This window comes from Oncorhynchus mykiss, chromosome 20, assembly GCF_057628025.1.
Source record: "Oncorhynchus mykiss isolate SJ-2025 chromosome 20, ASM5762802v1, whole genome shotgun sequence".
In the NCBI taxonomy this organism is placed as follows: Eukaryota; Metazoa; Chordata; class Actinopteri; order Salmoniformes; family Salmonidae; genus Oncorhynchus; species Oncorhynchus mykiss.
The window spans coordinates 2,514,482-2,533,808 of NC_143041.1; the positions used below are offsets into that span (position 1 = coordinate 2,514,482).

At 42.3% G+C, this 19,327-nt stretch overlaps 1 protein-coding gene and 1 long non-coding RNA gene across 16 annotated transcripts in view; one reads left to right on the forward strand and one right to left on the reverse strand.

Moving 5' to 3' along the window:
- Window positions 1-8,034: 8,034 nt before the first annotated feature.
- Window positions 8,035-19,327, reverse strand: part of LOC110498797 (conserved oligomeric Golgi complex subunit 7) — a 35,364-nt gene continuing 24,071 nt past the window's right edge. For 7 of the 15 annotated variants that reach the window (XM_036955584.2, XM_036955588.2, XM_090211995.1 and 4 more), the window contains 5 exons: window positions 15,591-15,674; window positions 13,502-13,616; window positions 11,156-11,299; window positions 8,604-8,791; window positions 8,035-8,292 (listed from right to left, as the gene is read on the reverse strand). In XM_036955584.2, coding sequence (XP_036811479.2) covers window positions 8,625-8,791; window positions 11,156-11,299; window positions 13,502-13,616; window positions 15,591-15,674 — 510 coding nt within the window. In that variant the 3' untranslated portion in view covers window positions 8,035-8,292; window positions 8,604-8,624. Of the gene's footprint in view, window positions 8,293-8,603; window positions 8,792-11,155; window positions 11,300-11,500; window positions 13,617-15,590; window positions 15,675-19,327 lie in introns of those variants that run through there. The other 8 variants (XM_090212007.1, XM_090212005.1, XM_090211999.1 and 5 more) reach the window with 3 other exon arrangements.
- Window positions 18,834-19,327, forward strand: part of LOC149973606 (uncharacterized) — a 299,180-nt gene continuing 298,686 nt past the window's right edge. The window contains exon 1 of the long non-coding RNA XR_016489270.1: window positions 18,834-19,171. This is a non-coding gene — a long non-coding RNA (uncharacterized LOC149973606). The remainder of the gene's footprint in view (window positions 19,172-19,327) is intronic.

A 19,327-nucleotide genomic window follows, 5' to 3' on the forward strand; every position in this document is an offset into this window, starting at 1 on the left:
TGTGGAGTCATCGATAATGCAGGCAGAGCGGTGGCGACCAATGTCACTGCCAAACACTGATCCATGTTGGAGGAGAGGAGAGCATGTGACGCTGGCGAATTCTACTCACTGGGTGAGACACCCGGCTCTCCTGCTGTAGGCCAGAATGTTCCGCTAAAAATCAGACAGGAGAAAGGGGATATCTAGTGAGTTGTGCACAAAAATGAACAAAAATCTTATTTCGCTCAAATTTTGTGCACAAATGTGTTTACATCCCCGTTAGTGAGCATTTCTCCTTTGCCAAGATAACCTATCCACCTGACAGGTGTGGCATATCAAGAAGCTGACTAAACAGCATGATCATCACACAGGTGCACCTTGTGCTGGGTAAAATAAAAGGCCACTCTAAAATGTGCAGTTCTGTCACACAACACAATGCCACAGATGTCTCACGTGTTGAGGGAGAGTGCAATTGGCATGCTGACTGCAGGAATGTTCACCAGAGCTGTTGCCAGAGAATTGTATGTTTATTTCTTGACCACAAGCCGAGGCTTAGAGAATTTGGCAGTACATCCAACGGGCCTCACAACCACAGACCACGTAACCATGCCAGCCCAGGACCTCCACATCTGGATTTTTCACCTGCAGGATCATCCGAAAATAGCCACCCGGATAGCTGATGAAACTGGGTTTGCACAACTGAAGAATTTCTGCTGTCAGAAGCTCATCTGTGTGCACGTCATCCTCACCAGGGTCTTGACTGCATTTTGGCGTCGTAACTGACTTCTGTGGGCAAATGCTCACCTTCGATGGCCGCTGGCACCCTGGAGAAGTGTGCTCTTCACAGACAAATCCCAGTTTCAACTGTACCGGGCAGATGGCGTCGTGTGGGCGAGCGGTTTTCTATTGTCAGCGTTGTGAACAGAGTGTCCCATGGTAGCGGTGGGGTTATGGTACGGGCAGCCATAAGCTACAGACAATGAGCACGATTGCGTTTTGATGGCAATTTTAACGCACAAAGATACCGTGATGAGATCCTGAGGCCCATTGTCGTGCCATTCATACACCGCCATCACCTCATGTTTCAGCATGATAATGCACGGCCCCATGTCACAAGGACTGCACACACTTCCTGGAAGCTGAAAATGTCCCAGTTCTTCCATGGCCTGCATATTCACCAGCAATGTCACCCAATGAGCCAGTTTGGGATGCTCTGTATCAAGATGTACAACAGTGTGTTCCAGTTCCCGCCAATATTCAGCAACTTCGCACAGCCATTGAGGAGGAGTGGGACAACATTCCACAGGCCACAATCAACAGCCTGACCAACTCTATGCGAAGGAGATGTCGGCTGCATGAGGCAAATGGTGGTCACACCAGATACTATTAGTAGCTGCATTTCAACGGCAACCAGTAGCTTCAAGTCAGGACGACCAACTTTAGCAGTTTGCATGAAAAGAGCAGAAACATGAAAACCGAATTCAAATGAGTTTATCAAGAGAAGAAGCCCTGGTAAATTCATTCATCCAGTTTGGCATGTCCACGAGACTGCGCTGAGCCAGTCTTCAGAAAATTCAACCAAACTCTTGATCCCAAATGTAAAACTCCTGGCTATGCTAGAGTACAATAGTTGACTGCTTTGCAAATGGATAAAGCAACCCAGAAAGTTAAGGAGATTCTGAGAGGCATGGAAAATAACCCTGTTTGTTTACGGATGGATTGACTGCTTCATTTATGGAGATATCCGCTTGGTTCTATCACCCCCTCCATGCGTTGCTCAAACTCCATCCGATTAAGCGTCCACACACCATAGAGGTAATTGACCACACATTGGACGCATGGGATATACCATGGAAACAATCCTACTCTTCGTAACTGGCAACAGGGCGAACATTGTCAAGACTATCAACCTATTACAGAACAGGGATGAGAATACCTATGTGATCAACAACTACGAGAACTGGCCATTGCTTTGATCTGCGTGGAAGAAATGTCTGAATCTGAGTCGAACACCGACAATGAACTTTTCAGATTCATGTCACATTAAGATGAATTTATAACTTAAACCGAACCAAATCTATTACCTGACCCATCACCTTATGTATTACTCCCGTGCATAAGACTACTTTCTGTCCCTAACACAAACGAAAACAGAAACTAAATAATATAAAAACGAAATAGAAATGATTTTACAAAACTCAAACTTGAAAACTAGCTGAAAATAAATGTCAAAATAAAATCTAAAAACAAATAGAAATAAAAACGAGTAGAAAAATCACAAAACTATAATAACCTTGCATAGGCCTAATTTAAACGTTTCTTACAGAAGAAACATGAAAAGCATATGCTTAACCATGGTAGCAATTGAAAGGGAACAGTTTGTAGAGAATGGAAACAGTATTAGTCAAAGTTTACCTGACAAGACTGAAACCAAACATTACACTTGATGTTATGTGCATTTTACATTTACTGTACTTTCCGCCACATTAGTTGATAATTAGTTGATAACGAAATCTGAAAATAGTCTGGATGCATTCTGTAACGTAATACTATTCCTGGAAAATTTGGTGTAGGTACAACTTAAGACAACAACAACAAAAAAATAGACAACAATTGCAAGGGATTGAGTGAGAGGACTAAGCAATTTCAATACACTTTTATGAAGAAAAAAAAATGTTCATTATAAATCACAATCTGGGTCAGCTGGTTATGATTTGAAAGCTTGTTCTATTGCCAACATGACTAGCAGTTATAAAATACGACATTACAGTGTTAGGCTTTCACAAGGCAATTCAGTGAAACAGATCGTAATTTTGGTGCACGTAGAAAGGAGTCATGAGTGCATTCAGGTGCCTGTGCCACGGCAGACTTTCTCACAACCTAGGGTATGACACCACATAATCTTGTAACTGTACATCAAACATAGTGATCATAAACGTTGACACTGTATATGACCTGAGTTTTATGAATTGGAAATGTGAAGTAGAGGTTTGTACTCATGGTTGTTTGGCTTGCTTTTAAGACTTTAGCACCGCGCGCAACAAGAGGTTTTGCACATTTGTTGTTGCCTGAGTGAGGGAAATGCTGTAAATTAATAAGACTCGGTGTATTTTGAAAGATGATTGTGGAGCGATTTCAGTGTCAACATCAATTGTATTGACCCTGGGTTTATAAGTGCGGATATCGACTCTCTCGCTTGAGCACGCTTTTGCGGCACAGTCGATAGTGCGCTGGACTTCGGGCTAGAAGGTGGGATCGGACCTTGCATCCACGACAGTGCGTGTGGTTGGCCGGTGAGCGCGTTCCTATAAGAGTCGCAAGCTATCGCGAGGACGCGCTCTTTGAATGGAGGGATAGTGTAACGACCATTGATTTATAACCGCGGATATCAACACCTCCGCTTTGAGCATGCTTTTGCGGCACAGTCGATAGCGCCCTAGACATCGGAATGGAAGGTCGAGGGTTCGTGACTGTTTCATTACAGTATTTTATCATTTTGAATGTAATATTTTTCAAAAATTGAACTGAATGAATGTTGCATTCACTTTTAATAAAACAATTTCAATTTACTTGAATATTCAAATTCAATATTTATATATTCCGTTTCAATAGTCATAGGTATTGCATTTATCCTGTGGGATCAAAGTTAACATCACTTCAAGTTAATCAAAGTTTCATATATTAATTTCTCAGATGTATTCAGATTCAGTTCTCTAAATTCCAGATTAAAAACCAGAGACAACATCCTGGTACTGTTAGCTTTCAGGAATGGCCAAAACGATTCAACTGCTAGAGCCAAATGCATGGGAAGAAAATATATTCAACATGCACATTGGTTTGAGAAACCGGCAGAAGTTTCAGTTTACCACAGTGAGCATTCTCTTCTATCTGTTCTCTTCAACCTTTCCTGGCTGGCAAAGAACCAGGATGTTATCTCTGGTTTTGAATCTGAATTTAGAGAATTGAATTTGAAAACTGAATCTGTCTGAGAAGTTTAATATATTAAACTTTGATTAACTTGAAGTGATAGTTTGTAAACGTTGATACATAGACAGATGCAATATCTACTATATTGAAACTGAATATATAAAATCAAAAAATCACCTTACAGTGAAATGCTTACTTACAAGCCCTTAACCAAAAATGTAGTTTTAAGAAAATACCCCCCGAAAAAAAGTAAGAGATAAGAATAACAAACAATTAAAGAGCAGCAGTAAATAACAATGTGGAGGCTATATGCAGGGGGTACCGGTACAGAGTCAATATGCAGGGGGTACCGGTACAGAGTCAATGTCAATGTGGAGGCTATATACAGGGGGTACCGGTACAGAGTCAATGTCAATGTGGAGGCTATATGCAGGGGGTACCGGTACAGAGTCAATATGCAGGGGGTACCGGTACAGAGTCAATGTCAATGTGGAGGCTATATACAGGGGGTACCGGTACAGAGTCAATATGCAGGGGGTACCGGTACAGAGTCAATGTCAATGTGGAGGCTATATACAGGGGGTACCGGTACAGAGTCAATGTCAATGTGGAGGCTATATGCAGGGGGTACCGGTACAGAGTCAATGTCAATGTGGAGGCTATATACAGGGGGTACCGGTACAGAGTCAATATGCAGGGGGTACCAGTACAGAGTCAATATCAATGTGGAGGCTATATACAGGGGGTACCGGTACAGAGTCAATATGCAGGGGGTACCGGTACAGAGTCAATGTCAATGTGGAGGCTATATGCAGGGGGTACCGGTACAGAGTCAATGTCAATGTGGAGGCTATATGCAGGGGGTACCGGTACAGAGTCAATGTCAATGTGGAGGCTATATGCAGGGGGTACCGGTACAGAGTCAATGTCAATGTGGAGGCTATATGCAGGGGGTACCGGTACAGAGTAAATGTCAATGTGGAGGCTATATGCAGGGGGTACCGGTACAGAGTCAATGTCAATGTGGAGGCTATATGCAGGGGGTACCGGTACAGAGTCAATGTCAATGTGGAGGCTATATGCAGGGGGTACCGGTACAGAGTCAATGTCAATGTGGAGGCTATATGCAGGGGGTACCGGTACAGAGTCAATGTCAATGTGGAGGCTATATGCAGGGGGTACCGGTACAGAGTCAATGTCAATGTGGAGGCTATATGCAGGGGGTACCGGTACAGAGTCAATGTCAATGTGGAGGCTATATGCAGGGGGTACCGGTACAGAGTCAATGTAAATGTGGAGGCTATATGCAGGGGGTACCGGTACAGAGTCAATGTCAATGTGGAGGCTATATGCAGGGGGTACCGGTACAGAGTCAATGTCAATGTGGAGGCTATATGCAGGGGGTACCGGTACAGAGTCAATGTCAATGTGGAGGCTATATGCAGGGGGTACCGGTACAGAGTCAATGTCAATGTGGAGGCTATATGCAGGGGGTACCGGTACAGAGTCAATGTCAATGTGGAGGCTATATACAGGGGGTACCGGTACAGAGTCAATGTCATTGTGGAGGCTATATGCAGGTGGTACCGGTACAGAGTCAATGTCAATGTGGAGGCTATATGCAGGGGGTACCGGTACAGAGTCAATGTAAATGTGGAGGCTATGTGCAGGGGGTACCGGTACAGAGTCAATGTCAATGTGGAGGCTATATGCAGGGGGTACCGGTACAGAGTCAATGTCAATGTGGAGGCTATATGCAGGGGGTACCGGTACAGAGTCAATGTCAATGTGGAGGCTATATGCAGGGGGTACCGGTACAGAGTCAATGTCAATGTGGAGGCTATATGCAGGGGGTACCGGTACAGAGTCAATGTCAATGTGGAGGCTATATACAGGGGGTACCGGTACAGAGTCAATGTCAATGTGGAGGCTATATGCAGGGGGTACCGGTACAGAGTCAATGTAAATGTGGAGGCTATATGCAGGGGGTACCGGTACAGAGTCAATGTCAATGTGGAGGCTATGTGCAGGGGGTACCGGTACAGAGTCAATGTCAATGTGGAGGCTATATGCAGGGGGTACCGGTACAGAGTCAATGTCAATGTGGAGGCTATATGCAGGGGGTACCGGTACAGAGTCAATGTCAATGTGGAGGCTATATGCAGGGGGTACCGGTACAGAGTCAATGTCAATGTGTGGGGACACCAGTGTCAAGGTAATTGAGGTAATATGTACTTGTAGGTAGAGTTAAAGTGAATACACATAGATAATAACAGAGAGTAGCAGCAGCATTCCGGAGGGGGGGGGGGGGGGCAATGCAAATAGTCTGGGTAGCCGTTTGATTAGCTGTTCAGGAGTCTTATGGCTTGGGGGTAGAAGCTATTTAGGAGCCTTTTGGACCTAGACTTGGTGCTCCGGTACCACTTGCCATGCAGTAGCAGAGAGAATAGTCTATGACTAGAGTGGCTGGAGTCTTTGACAATGTTTAGGGCCTTCCTCTGACACCGCCTGGTAGAGAGGTCCTGGATGGCTGGAAGCTTGCCCCCGGTGATGTACTGGGCCGTACGCGCTACCCTCTGTAGTGCCTTGCGGTCGGAGGACGAGTAGTTGCCATACCAGGCAGTGATGCAACCCGTCAAGATGCTCTCGATGGTGCAGCTGTAAAACCTTTTGAGGATGTGAGGACCCATGCCAAATATTTTCAGTCTCCTGAGGGGGAGTAGGTTTTGTCGTGCCCTCTTCACGGCTGCCATGGTGTGCTTAGACCATGTTAGTTTGTTGGTGATGTGGACACCAAGGGACTTGAAGCTCTCAACCTGATCCACTACAGCCCCGTCGATGAGAATGGGGGCGTGCTCAGCCCTCCTGTTCCTGTAGTCCACAATCATATCCTTTGTCTTGATCACATTGAGGGAGAGGTTGTTGTCCTTGCACCACACGGTCAGGTCTCTGACCTCCTCCCTAGAGGCCGTCTCATCGTTGTTGTTGATCAGGCCTACCACCGTTGTCGTCAGCAAACTTAATGATGGTGTTGGGAGTCGTGCTTGGCCATGCAGTCGTGGATGAACAGGGAGTACAGGAGGTGACTAAGCACGCACCCGAGGGATCAGCGTGGCAGATGGAGGTGTTTAGTCCCAGGGTCCTTAGCTTAGTGATGAGCTTTGTGGGCACTATGGTGTTGAATGCTGAGCTTCAGTCAAAGAACAGCATTCTCGCATAGGTGTTCCTTTTGTCTATGTGGGAAAGGGCAGTGTGGAGTGAGATTGAGATCTTCGGATCTGTTGGGGTGGTATGCGAATTGGAGCGAGTATAGCGTTTCCGGGATGATGTTATTGCTGTGAGCCATGACCATCCTTTCAAAGCACTTCGTAGCTACCGACGTAAGTGCTATGGGGCGGTAGTCATTTAAGCAGGTTATCTTCGCTTTCTTGAGCACAGGGACTATGGTTGTCTCCTTGAAACATGTTGGTATTACAGACTCGGTCAGGGAGAAGTTGAAAATGTCAGTGAATACACTTGCCAGTTGGTCTGCGCATGCTCCGAGTCCACGTCCCGGTAATCCGTCTGGCCCCGCGGCCTTGTGAATGTCACATTGGCTACGCAGTGCGAGATCACACAGTCGTCCAGAACAGCTGGTGCTCTCATCCATGTTTCAGTGTTGATTGCCTCAAAGCGACATATGATGACTGGTGACTGTCACTCAGTAAAATCTTTGAAATTGTTGCATGTTGCATTTATATTTTTGTTCAGTACACTTTGTACCTCTTATTATTTGCTCAAGTGTTTCCTTCACATTGGAATGGACAGAGGTATTGCTCGAGTCGAAAAAAAATTGAATATAATGTTGCGGATAAAGTTCGGAATAACAGTTTCATGTGTACAACATCTACCAACCTGCATCACTAAACAGCTTTGCCGTTTCGAAAAGGATATTTTGGGGTATTTTTTGTTGTTGTTGCCTTTGTTCATGTTTTTTCAGGGCTACACAAGTTAAATCACAAAAGAGGTGTTTGAACCTTTCTACAACATTACATTTACATCACACAGAGATTTGGTTCTAAAAATAAAATGTCTCCTTTAAAATCAGACATTTCATTTGAATCTTCAATTAACTTCATTATCAAAGAGTTGAAGACAGAGGCCAGATGTTTATTCAATTAGTGGACAGATTCCAGTACATTACAAATAAGCAAAACCATTTCTACCCTGATTTCCAGAAATGAGCCATAATAAATATAAAAAAAGACGACATAAAGAGTACGATGCCAAAGCAGTTTAAATATTTGATAACCAGACGTTGCTTATAGCCATTTCATGATGGGAATATCCCTAAATGGAGACTTCAGGTTTCTGCCACACCAGGGGTCAAGACTCCAGTTATCATATCTACAGAAAGGGAAACAGATTGTTTATGTGATTGTTACATTACATAAATCCATATTTATACATCATATGTTTGTCATTTGATTGTTTTTCATCTACAATTCTTTGACACAAGTTTTTTTAGTCAGGTGTAAACACAAGATACGTCTGAAACAATGTATTTGTGTTAGGGTGAGAGAACTCTGGGCCCGATATTTCTAATGTTTGACTTATGGGACAAGGACAGTGCACATTAAATCAACATTTCAGTGTTCATATAAATGTCAATGTGCCAGAGTTAGCAAAAGAGCTCATTTTTATCCATAGTCCATTACCTGTTTAGAGTGCGACCGTGGTCAGTGGTCCAGCCCCCTCAGGGCAGCGATGGTGGACACCAGTCTACGGGGTAGCAGTTTGGCTGTCAGTCTGTACTCCTCTGGCTTGGCCCTCAGCAGGGTCACTATCTGCTGCAGGGTCCTGGAGGGCTGTAAGCCCAAAGCATCCATCACGTTGCTCAGATAGTCTGTGGGGAGTTAGAAGACCAACACTTTTACAGACACACTGAAAACACAGTATGGACATACTAGTGCCTTCAGAAAGTATTAATAGAAACTCTAGTGTAGATTTGGCCTTGTGTTTTAGGTGTCCTGTTGAAAGGTGCATTCATCACCGAGTGTCTGGTGGAAAACAAACTGAACCAGGTTCTCTTCTAGGATTTTGCCTGTGCTTAGTGCCATTCCCTATCTTTTTTATACTGAAAAACTCCAGAGTCCTTAACGATTACAAGCCATACCCATAACATGATGCAACCACCACTATGCTTGAAAATATGTTGAGTGGTACACAGTAATGTGTTTTATTGGGTTTGCCCCAAACACTTTGTATTCAGGACAAAAAGTTAGATTTTCCAAAAATGTTTAAGTTTCACTTTAATGTCTTGTTGCAAACAGGATGCATGTTTTTGAATATTTGTATTATGTACAGGCTTATTTTCACTCTGTCAATTAGATTAGTATTTTGGAGTAACTACAAAGTTGTTGATCCATCCTCAGTTTCCTCTCATCACAGCCATTAAACTAACTATTCTAAAGTCAGCATTGGCCTCATGGTGAAATCCCTGAGCGGTTTTCTTCCTCACCAGCAACTGAGTTAGGAAGCATGCCTGTATCTTTGTAGTGACTGAGTGTATTGCTACACACTCCAAAGTGTAATTAATAACTTCACCATGCTCAAAGGGATATTCAATGTCTGTTTTTTGTTGTTGTTGTACCCATCTACCATTAGGGGCCCTTCTTTGTGAAGCATTGGAAAACCTCCCTGGTCTTTGGGGTTGAATCTGTGTTTGAAATTCTCTGCATGACTGAGGAACCTTACATACCTTGTGTGGGGTACAGAAAAAATTATGTTAATCTTTACGATCGCACAAAAATGAGTCCATGCAACTTACCTGACTTGTTAAAAAGATCGGACCCTTTTTTTCAATTTTCACCTAAAATGACATGCCCAAATCTAACTGCCTGTAGCTCAGGACCTGAGGCAAAGGATATGCATATTCTTGATACAATTTGAAAGAAAACACTTTCAAATTTGTGGATATGTGAAATTAATGTACATTAAGTAAAAGATAGTAATCTAGTTGCAATTTATATTTTGGCCACCAGATGTCAGCAGTGTATGTGCAAAGTTTTAGACTGCATTTATGTTCAAAATGTATAAAAACTGCCCAAATGTGTCTAATTGGTTTATTAATACATTTTAAAATTCATAACTGTGCACTTTCCTCAAACAACAGCATGGTATTCCTTCACTGCAATAGCTATTGTAAATTGGACAGCGCAGTTAGATTAACAATAATTTAAACTTTCTGAGAATATCAGATATGTCTATGTCCTGGGAAATGTTCTTGTTACTTACAACCTCACACACCGATCTTAAGCACATTTTTAGTCTTGAACTTATTTAGGGCACATTTTTACTCCTGAATTTATTTAGGTTTGCCATAAAAGGGGTTGAATTCTTATTGATTCAAGACATTTCAGATTGTAATTTAATTAATTAATTTGTAAAATAGTCCCAAAACATAATTCCACTGACATTACGGGGCATTGTGTGTAGGCCAGTGACAAACACAATCTCAATTTAATCTATTTTAAAATTCAGGCTGTAACAACAAACTGTGGAAAAAATAAAGGTGTGACCACTTTGAAGGCACTATATTATTACCTATTAATTACTACTATATATATATTTACCAATTCATCTCTTGTGGAGACGTAACATAAATGGTATTGTAGCATCTGTCAACAGATGATTGTGGGATGTGATGACAACGAGGAACGGTTTGCAGATTTTTTTTCCCGGCGCTCGCATCTTTCGAATTTCTGAAAGGGAGGGGGAACATCCTATAGACTTGAAGGGGGGTGGAGACTTCACAAGTCACATTTGTACCTTTCTCTAACATCTCCCCCTGAACTTAATCGAGCATATGATGCAATTACGCAACATTTTAGTTGTGAGTTTCCGAGATTACAAATAGATGTAGAGTGTACCAGCAAAGCTTAATGACGCTTTGGCAAGTAGGACTTTGGAATACTTGACGATGCTCTATTACTAGCAACATCAATGTAGTTACAAATAACTACACACTTACAACCAATGTGTGTATAAGTATGTATTGCTTCTTGGTTTACGTTAAATCGTCTGCAAATGTTATGAGTCTGTAGATAAAAACCCATAGTAGATTTAGATTTGTTCTAAACAACCAACTCCAGATGATCAAACGGCACACAAGAAGCAATGACTTATAAACATGTTTCATGTCCAACATAGTTCCCTAGGTCTAGATCTATCAAGCACATTTTGTAGGTAAGTGATGGTGGTCAGGTACCAATGTCAGTGGCCAGCTGTTTGGTAGAGTGGGCCGTGAGCTCTGGGATGAGCAGGATAGCATCACAGTACGTCTGCATCGTCGCCCTGGCGATAGAGCCCAGCCAGTAGTCTGCCGTGTTGTCCAGCTCCGGAAGGTCATCACCTCAAATAAAATGTTATTTGTCACGAGTCGAATACAACAGGTTTACAGTGAAATGCTTACTGGAGGATCAAGTTTTGAAATCAGTGGAATTTGAGTATGATAGCTAAAGAGATTGAGAAAACACCAGTCTCCGGATTACATATTCAAACTAAGGGCAACCGTGGTATGGCATTCCTGACAGGGAGACACATCCATCATGATTGATGATGTATACAGGTAAGATAGAAACGTATAGCTGTAGCTAGCTATTTTGACAGAAAGTGGTTTTTATTTCAAGCTAAAATGTACTGTTAGCTAGCTAGTGTTGGCTGGCTGGCTCCCTAGCTGACGTTATTATTCGTATCCCAGAGCCATTTACTTTTCTAGTTAGAGCCTAATGTTAGCTTGCTAACATTGAACATGGTTGGTTAGCTTCCAGCAGTGTGGCATCGTTGGCACTGTGTTCATTGTTGTTTCAATAGCTAACGTTAGCTGGCTGGCTCATTATGTGATGTGTACAGCACCCGTTGAATATGGCCGGTGTCAGTAAACGTCTGCAAAAAAGCAGAATTAAATTGTTGCCAGCGGAGCTGGTTAGGCTCTTTTCATATGTTATCCATAGGTAAACAAATAATCGTCCAGAGCGTCAAGTGTGCGCTCTGAACGCTCCGAGAGTGAAACGAGATGGGTGGTGCTAAAGCTTAAGAGTGTGTGAACGATGCTGAATGGGTGTAGACAAAGAAGAGCTCTTCACTAGATACCAAAACATTCAAAAAGGCCATTTTCTCAAAAGTGAGTTTACAAGTTGATCAACTTTCAAAGAAGAGTTACTTTCCTGATTTCAAGGTTTTACTGCTAACCTACAAAGCATTACATGGGCTTGCTCCTACCTATCTCTCTGATTTGGTCCTGCCGTACATACCTACACCTATGCTACGGTCACAAGACGCAGGCCTCCTAATTGTCCCTAGAATTTCTAAGCAAACAGCTGGAGGCAGGGCTTTCTCCTATAGAGCTCAATTTTTATGGAATGGTCTGCTACCCATGTGAGAGGCGCAAACTCGGTCTCAACCTTTAAGTCTTTACTGTAGACTCATCTCTTCAGTGGGTCATATGATTGAGTGTAGTCTGGCCCAGGACTGGGAAGGTGAACGGAAAGGCTCTGGAGCAACGAACCGCCCTTGCTGTCTCTGCCTGGCCGGTTCCCCTCTTTCCACTGGGATTCTCTGCCTCTAACCCTATTACAGGGGCTGAGTCACTGGCTTACTGGTGCTCTTTCATGCCGTCCCTAGGAGGGGTGCGTCACTTGAGTGGGTTGAGTCACTGATGTGATCTTCCTGTCTGGCTTGGTGCCCCCCCTTGGGTTGTGCCGTGGAAGAGATCTTCGTGGGCTATACTTGGCCTTGTCTCGGGATGGTAAGTTGGTGGTTGAAGATATCTCTCTAGTGGTGTGGGGGCTTTGCTTTGGCAAAGTGGGTGGGGTTATATCCTTCCTGTTTGGCCCTGTCTGGGGGTATCATCGGATGGGGCCACAGTCTCCTGACCCCTCCTGTCTCAGCCTCCAGTATTTATGCTGCAGTAGTTTATGTGTCGGGGGGCTAGGGTCAGTTTGTTATATCTGGAGTATTTCTCCGGTCCTGTCCGGTGTCCTGTGTGAATTTAAATATGCTCTCTCTAATTCTCTCTTTCTTTCTCTCTCTCGGAAGACCTGAGCACTAGGACCATGCCTCAGGACTACCTGGCATGATGACTCCTTGCTGTCCCCAGTCCACCTGGCCGTGCTGCTGCTCCAGTTTCAACTGTTCTGCCTGTGATTATTATTATATGAACATTTGAACATCTTGGCCATGTTCTGTTATAATCTCCACCCAGCACAGCCAGAAGAGGATAGGCCACCCCACATAGCCTGGTTCCTCTCTAGGTTTCTTCCTAGGTTTCGTCCTTTCTAGGGAGTTTTCCCTAGCCACCGTGCTTCTACACCTGCATTGCTTACTGTTTGGGGTTTTAGGCTGGGTTTCTGTACAGCACTTTGAGATATCAGCTGATGTACGAAGGGCTATATAAATACATTTGATTTGACTTTCCTATTGTTCCTCAAATGCAGTGTATGATATGCCATTTTGTAGCTCTGAGTTTCTACTTTTATCCAATGTAAAAAAACATTTCAAAGACAGATGAGGGAGAGACAGAAAGAGCGGGGGAGAGAAGAGGAGAGACAGTCACCTTGCTCAGGAGGGAAGGGCAGTTTGCCTGCATGCAGAGCCAATTCCAGTGCCGGGTCCTCTTGCGTCACAAAGGGCTCCAAGTGGAGCGGCAGAGACATGATGTACTGTCCTATCTGTCAGGGAGAAACACAGGCAGTTAGCCACCTTAACACACTCATGTCTGCTAGCCTGAACATTCATGGTACTATAGTAACACTAACTGAACATTTCCAATAGAAAACCCCACTATTGTTTTCTAAAGACAGGCTATGTATTACATAATATTGTCGTGGCATGACGATCATTAATCTAATTACTTATTTATTGTATCAACTAACTATGTTTAATTGTTACTCGATTAAATTAATCATGTGACAATTAACTCATGAGGAATTTGGGGCACTACGGGAAAAGTTGTTTAATGAGTTACTATCTCCCGACTTAAACTAAAAATGTATAGATATCTTTTACATCAATAACAGGTCACTTATTAATCATTATTACATCAGTCTCATTCTGAACAGCGCATAATCCTTGGATCCGCAAGAACCCTAGCCCTTCTGAATATCCAGTACTACACATTAATTTAATCATTTATTTACTAACTAAACAAATAACAACAGAATACACATACACACTAACATGAGATAAAAGTCGCTAGTGGACTGACAAGATACGACGGCTTGTTACACATATGGAGAGGGAGGGGTACAACACTTGGATACATTTGGAAGCTACACTCACGGAAATATTAATACTTAGCACCCTAACCACCGCTCCTTCGGATTAGAAATGCAATATATATTTACACATAGCTGTCCCTGATCGTCATCTACCCACTGAAACCAATCGATCCGTCAATGGGTAGTGGCTATATGTAAGTCTACGGTGGTCCACCAGAGGTCACAATGTCCATCTTTGTAGAGCTTCTCTGGTAGTGGAGTGGATGTTAGACAGACACTAAAGATGTACCAATGGTCTGTGGGGATTCTCCTTCCCAACGTATGTCTTTAGTCAAAGTTCTTGGAGCCCTTTTACACAGCTGCAGACTGTGAATGTTTATAGTCTCCTAGGTGATCTTCTCTTCTAGTGTTGAAGTTGAGAGCTCCAGATTCTCACCATTTCATCTTGTAGACTAACGTCTCACGTCTTTTGGTATCAATGGTTGATTATTCAGGGTAGAGCGCCCAACCACTTTACACGCCAGTAGTAACCCTACAATGTACGGGTTCTCACCATTTTCAGCCGTGTAGCCACCGCTCCACACGGTCTGGTCTTGTAGTTTTAACCATTAGTAACGTTCAGCTCACGCTGTCTGTCAGGCTGGTCTCCTAGTGGTCTCAAGGTTGATTATTCAGGTTCAGGCTCCTGACCACTTTACACATCAGCAGCAACCCGGCATGTTTTGGTCTGATATGTTCATTCTTAGTGAGTCCTTTTAAATCACTCTGGTCGGAAAGGCGGTTCCATCACACTGACATGCTCTTCTGACCTCATTAGGGGCGTGGCTTAGTGTGCAACAGACATGAAAACCATTATCTCACTAGAAGTTTAAAATCACATGTCTATCTTTTCAAAAAATAGTTTTATCGTTCTTCATTTTGTATTAACATCCTATTGGATGGAAACTTTACAGCTAGAATGTGTTTACTTCCCAATTACAGTATTTCCGTTATATAGTTTTTAATGACATCATAAAAGGAGAAGCAACATGACAGGACTATTCTTTAAATCCCCACAGAACATTCTTAATATTCATATCTTATGAATATTGTTCCAAAGTACATTCTCTTGGAGAAAAAAGGTTTTGGTGGCAAAAGTCTCTGGAACAAAGATTTTTGCCTTCCCATACTAGAGAGCCAGAGGGCGAGTTTGTGCCAACTATTTATGACTGGCTATTAAGTCATAAAACTGGCCCAACTCCCCCCTCTACTATCCTGTGGGAGAGGGAGGGGGTCTAGCTATCTGTCAGCCATGTGCAAGGCTGATCTGGCACCTGTGATCCTCATCAAGGCTAGAGAGTCATGACAATACATATAAAACATACTATTTTACTCTTTGATTTGAATTAGCCTGTAGATGTTGAGCTCATAGCAGGAAAGACTTACATTGGTGATGTACTCCTGTGGGGACAAGCTGAAGGTAGGCAGGTCTTCAGCATAGCTCTCTCCAAAACCTCCTGCATCTCGGCTCTGATAACAGCCATGGTACAATATGGAACATACAGTGGCAAGAAAAAGTATGTGAACCCTGGATTTCTGCACAAATTTTATCTGATCTTCATCTAAGTCACGACAATAGACAAACAGTGTGCTTAAACTAATAACACACAAATGATTGTATTTTTGTCTATATTGAATACATCATTTAAACATTCACAGTTTAGGTTGGGAAATTGGGAAAATTATGGGCATTAGTATGTTGTGCTTATGTTAGGTCCTGATGTGGCTATGCCAAATGGCTGTCGGATATACTAGTTTATTTAGCAGACAAGATTTGCTTATAATTCCGTGGCATTATGTTATAGTATGAAGAATACAAATGAACAAAGCTGAGTAAAATATTTTTTTAAATTCTTCAAACGATTGGAGGGAGTACATATGTCTCTACTCGGTGTTGAGCGGTTAAAAAGAAACGGGTACATGCTTATTTAGAGTTAATGTAACTAGTTGTTCTACAAACATTGGACTATATGTTTTTGAGATTTAATACATTGTAAGGCTGCATGATGAGACTAATGAGGATTTGAAAAAAATTGCATGAAAAGGCATGAGCTCTGCTTAGTTTTTTTTTCGCAGGCTGTACACACTTTATCAGTCTCTCATTCACAATTTGACAAGCACTTGATAAAGCCTCGAATTTCACTGCGGCATCACCTTTGTGGCTATAATGCACCCTAAAAAAATCCATGCCTTTTGTGGCCCGGAGTTCTGCGTTGTGCCCTTCTCTCTGAGTGTGCTGCGCAATCTGAATCGTCTCAGCTCTCTGTCACTGATCGGGTCTTTCTCGCAAGTGAAGACAGACACATCCGTGATGCAACTGCGCGTGTCCATATCCAATTCCGAGGTGCATATTGAAGATATTCATCTACAAGTCTTTGCTAGGTAATGCTCCGCCTTATCTCAGCTCACTGGTCACCATGACAACACCCACCCGTAGCACGCGCTCCAGCAGGTATATCTCACTGGTCATCCCCAAAGCCAACACCTCATTTGGCCGCCTTCCCTTCCAGTTCTCTACTGCCAATGACTGGAACGAATTGCAAAAATCACTGAAGTTGGAGACTTCTAACTCCCTCACTAACTTTAAGCATCAGCTATCTGAGCAGCTTACCAATCGCTGCAGCTGTACATAGCCCATCTGTAAATAGCCCATCCAAGTACCTACTTATCCCCATATTGTTTTTAATTTACTTTTTTTGCTATTTTGCACACCCGTATTTCTTCTTTCACATCATCATCTGCACATCTGTCACTTCAGTGTTAATTTGCTAAATTGTAATTACTTCACTACTATGGCCTATTTATTGCCTTAACTCCTTAATCCATTTGCACACACTGTATATAGATTTTCTATTATGTTATTGACTGTACTTTTGTTCATCCCATGTGTAACTCTGTGTTGATTTTTGTTGCACTGCTTTATCTTGGCCAGGTCGCAGTTGTAAATGAGAACTTGTTCTCAACTGGCCTACCTGGTTAAATAAAAGGTGAAATAATAAATATTGGAAGAACTGCCCACATTTACTTCATCAGCCAACAAGATGAGTAGGCCTAACGAACAGCAAAAGCACTGGCCTATGGCAATCCACTATCCTCCATAGTACAAAAGTCGACCTATTCTATTCTGTGCAAGAATTAAATATTCCATCCAAACAGTCTGAGACAGTTTAGGGATGCGATAGATCCCAAATTAATACAACCACTAGCATAAAAAAAAAACGTTTTATGCAATGTGGCTGACACAACAGATCAGAATGTTTATCTTAAAATGTTGATTAGGCTATTTCTTCACATTAAAAGTGCATCAGTGCACACATGGTAGTTAGTAGGTTATAAGCGCCAATGTTCCATTAGTGGAAAACACCATTATCAAAAGTGACCGCAAATGCAATTATGTTATGCATGTAATGCTTTTATTATAAAACATGCATTTATATGGTGAAAGTTATCTTCCCCAAACTGGTAATTTCACGTGCTGCTTATATATGCCAGTTACATGCAGACCAGACCGCTCATGCGCACGTTGATTTTGTCCACCCATACCAGACGTGATCAGGACACGCAGGTTGAAATATCAAAACGAACTCTGAACCAACTATATCACAGGTCGAAAAGCATTAAACATGTATGGCAATTTAGCTAGCTAGCTTTCTGTTGCGAGCTAATTTGTCCTGGGATACAAACATTGGGTTGTTATTTTACCTGAAATGCACAAGGTCCTCTCTGTGTACATTTACTTTGCAACGCACGCGTCGTGAGAAGTGTGGTCAGCATGTTCGGCTCTACACCCCTTGTAAAGCGGATTAATGTGCTTCATTTTAAGAAGTTATTTGGCCACTTTAGTTGTGATACAAACCTTATTAAAACATATAGGCCTATGGGCTAGGCAACACCAGGTGTGCGACTATGATTCGAACAAGTTGCAAAAAAAAGGCATTGTTTATTATGCATCATTCACAAGTGATAGGCTAATATTGTCACCCATTAGACTTTACATATACTACTAAATAATATATGTGTGAAATTCGTTTTGATTTAGAATGGACCATTATCATGCACCTGTATCGAAACAGAGGCAACAGGAAACAAATACATGTCATCTATGCACTTGAATAGTGAATGGAGAACACTTTTTCCCGTGGTTTATTTTCATGCCAGCCAGATAGGCTATTCTCCTGTTGTAAACATATATTTTTTGCCATCCCTCTCTCTCCTTGTTAGATATTAACCAGTTAGAGCTCTAGGGGCGCTATTTCATTTTTGGATAAAAAACGTTCCCGTTTTAAGCGCGATATTTTGTCACGAAAAGATGCTCGACTATGCATATTCTTGACAGTTTTGGAAAGAAAACACTCTGAAGTTTCAGAATCTGCAAAGATTTTGTCTGTAAGTGCCCCAGAACTCATTCTACAGGCGAAACCAAGATGATGCATCACCCAGGAATTAGCAGAATTTCTGAAGCTCTGTTTTCCATTCTCTCCTTATATGGCTGTGATTGCGCAACGAATGAGCCTACACTTTCTGTCGTTCGCCCAAGGTCTTAGCAGCATTGTGACGTATTTGTAGGCATATCATTGGAAGATTGGCCATAAGAGACTACATTTTCCAGAGGTCCGCCCGGTGTCCTTTGTCTAAATTTGTGCGTAATCTTCAGGTGCAGGCATTTTCTCCTGGGATTCAGGAGAGAAACCATGTTTCCAAGAACGATGTATCAATGAAGAGATATGTGAAAAACACCTTGAGGATTGATTCTAAACAACGTCTGCCATGTTTTCAGTCGATATTATGGAGTTAATTTGGAAAAAAGTTTGCGTTTTGAGGACTGAATTTATGGATTTTTTTTGGTAGCCAAATGTGATGTATAAAACGGAGCTATTTCTAATACACAAGGAATCTTTTTGGAAAAACTGAGCATCTGCTATCTAACTGAGAGTATCCTCATTGAAAACATCAGAAGTTCTTCAAAGGTAAATGATTTTATTTGAAGGCTTTTATGTTTTTGTTAATGTTGCGTGCTGGATGCTAACGCTAATGCTAACGCTAAATGCTAACGCGAAATGCTAACTCTAGCTAGCTACTTTTACACAAATGATTGTATTCCTATGGTTGAGAAGCATATTTTG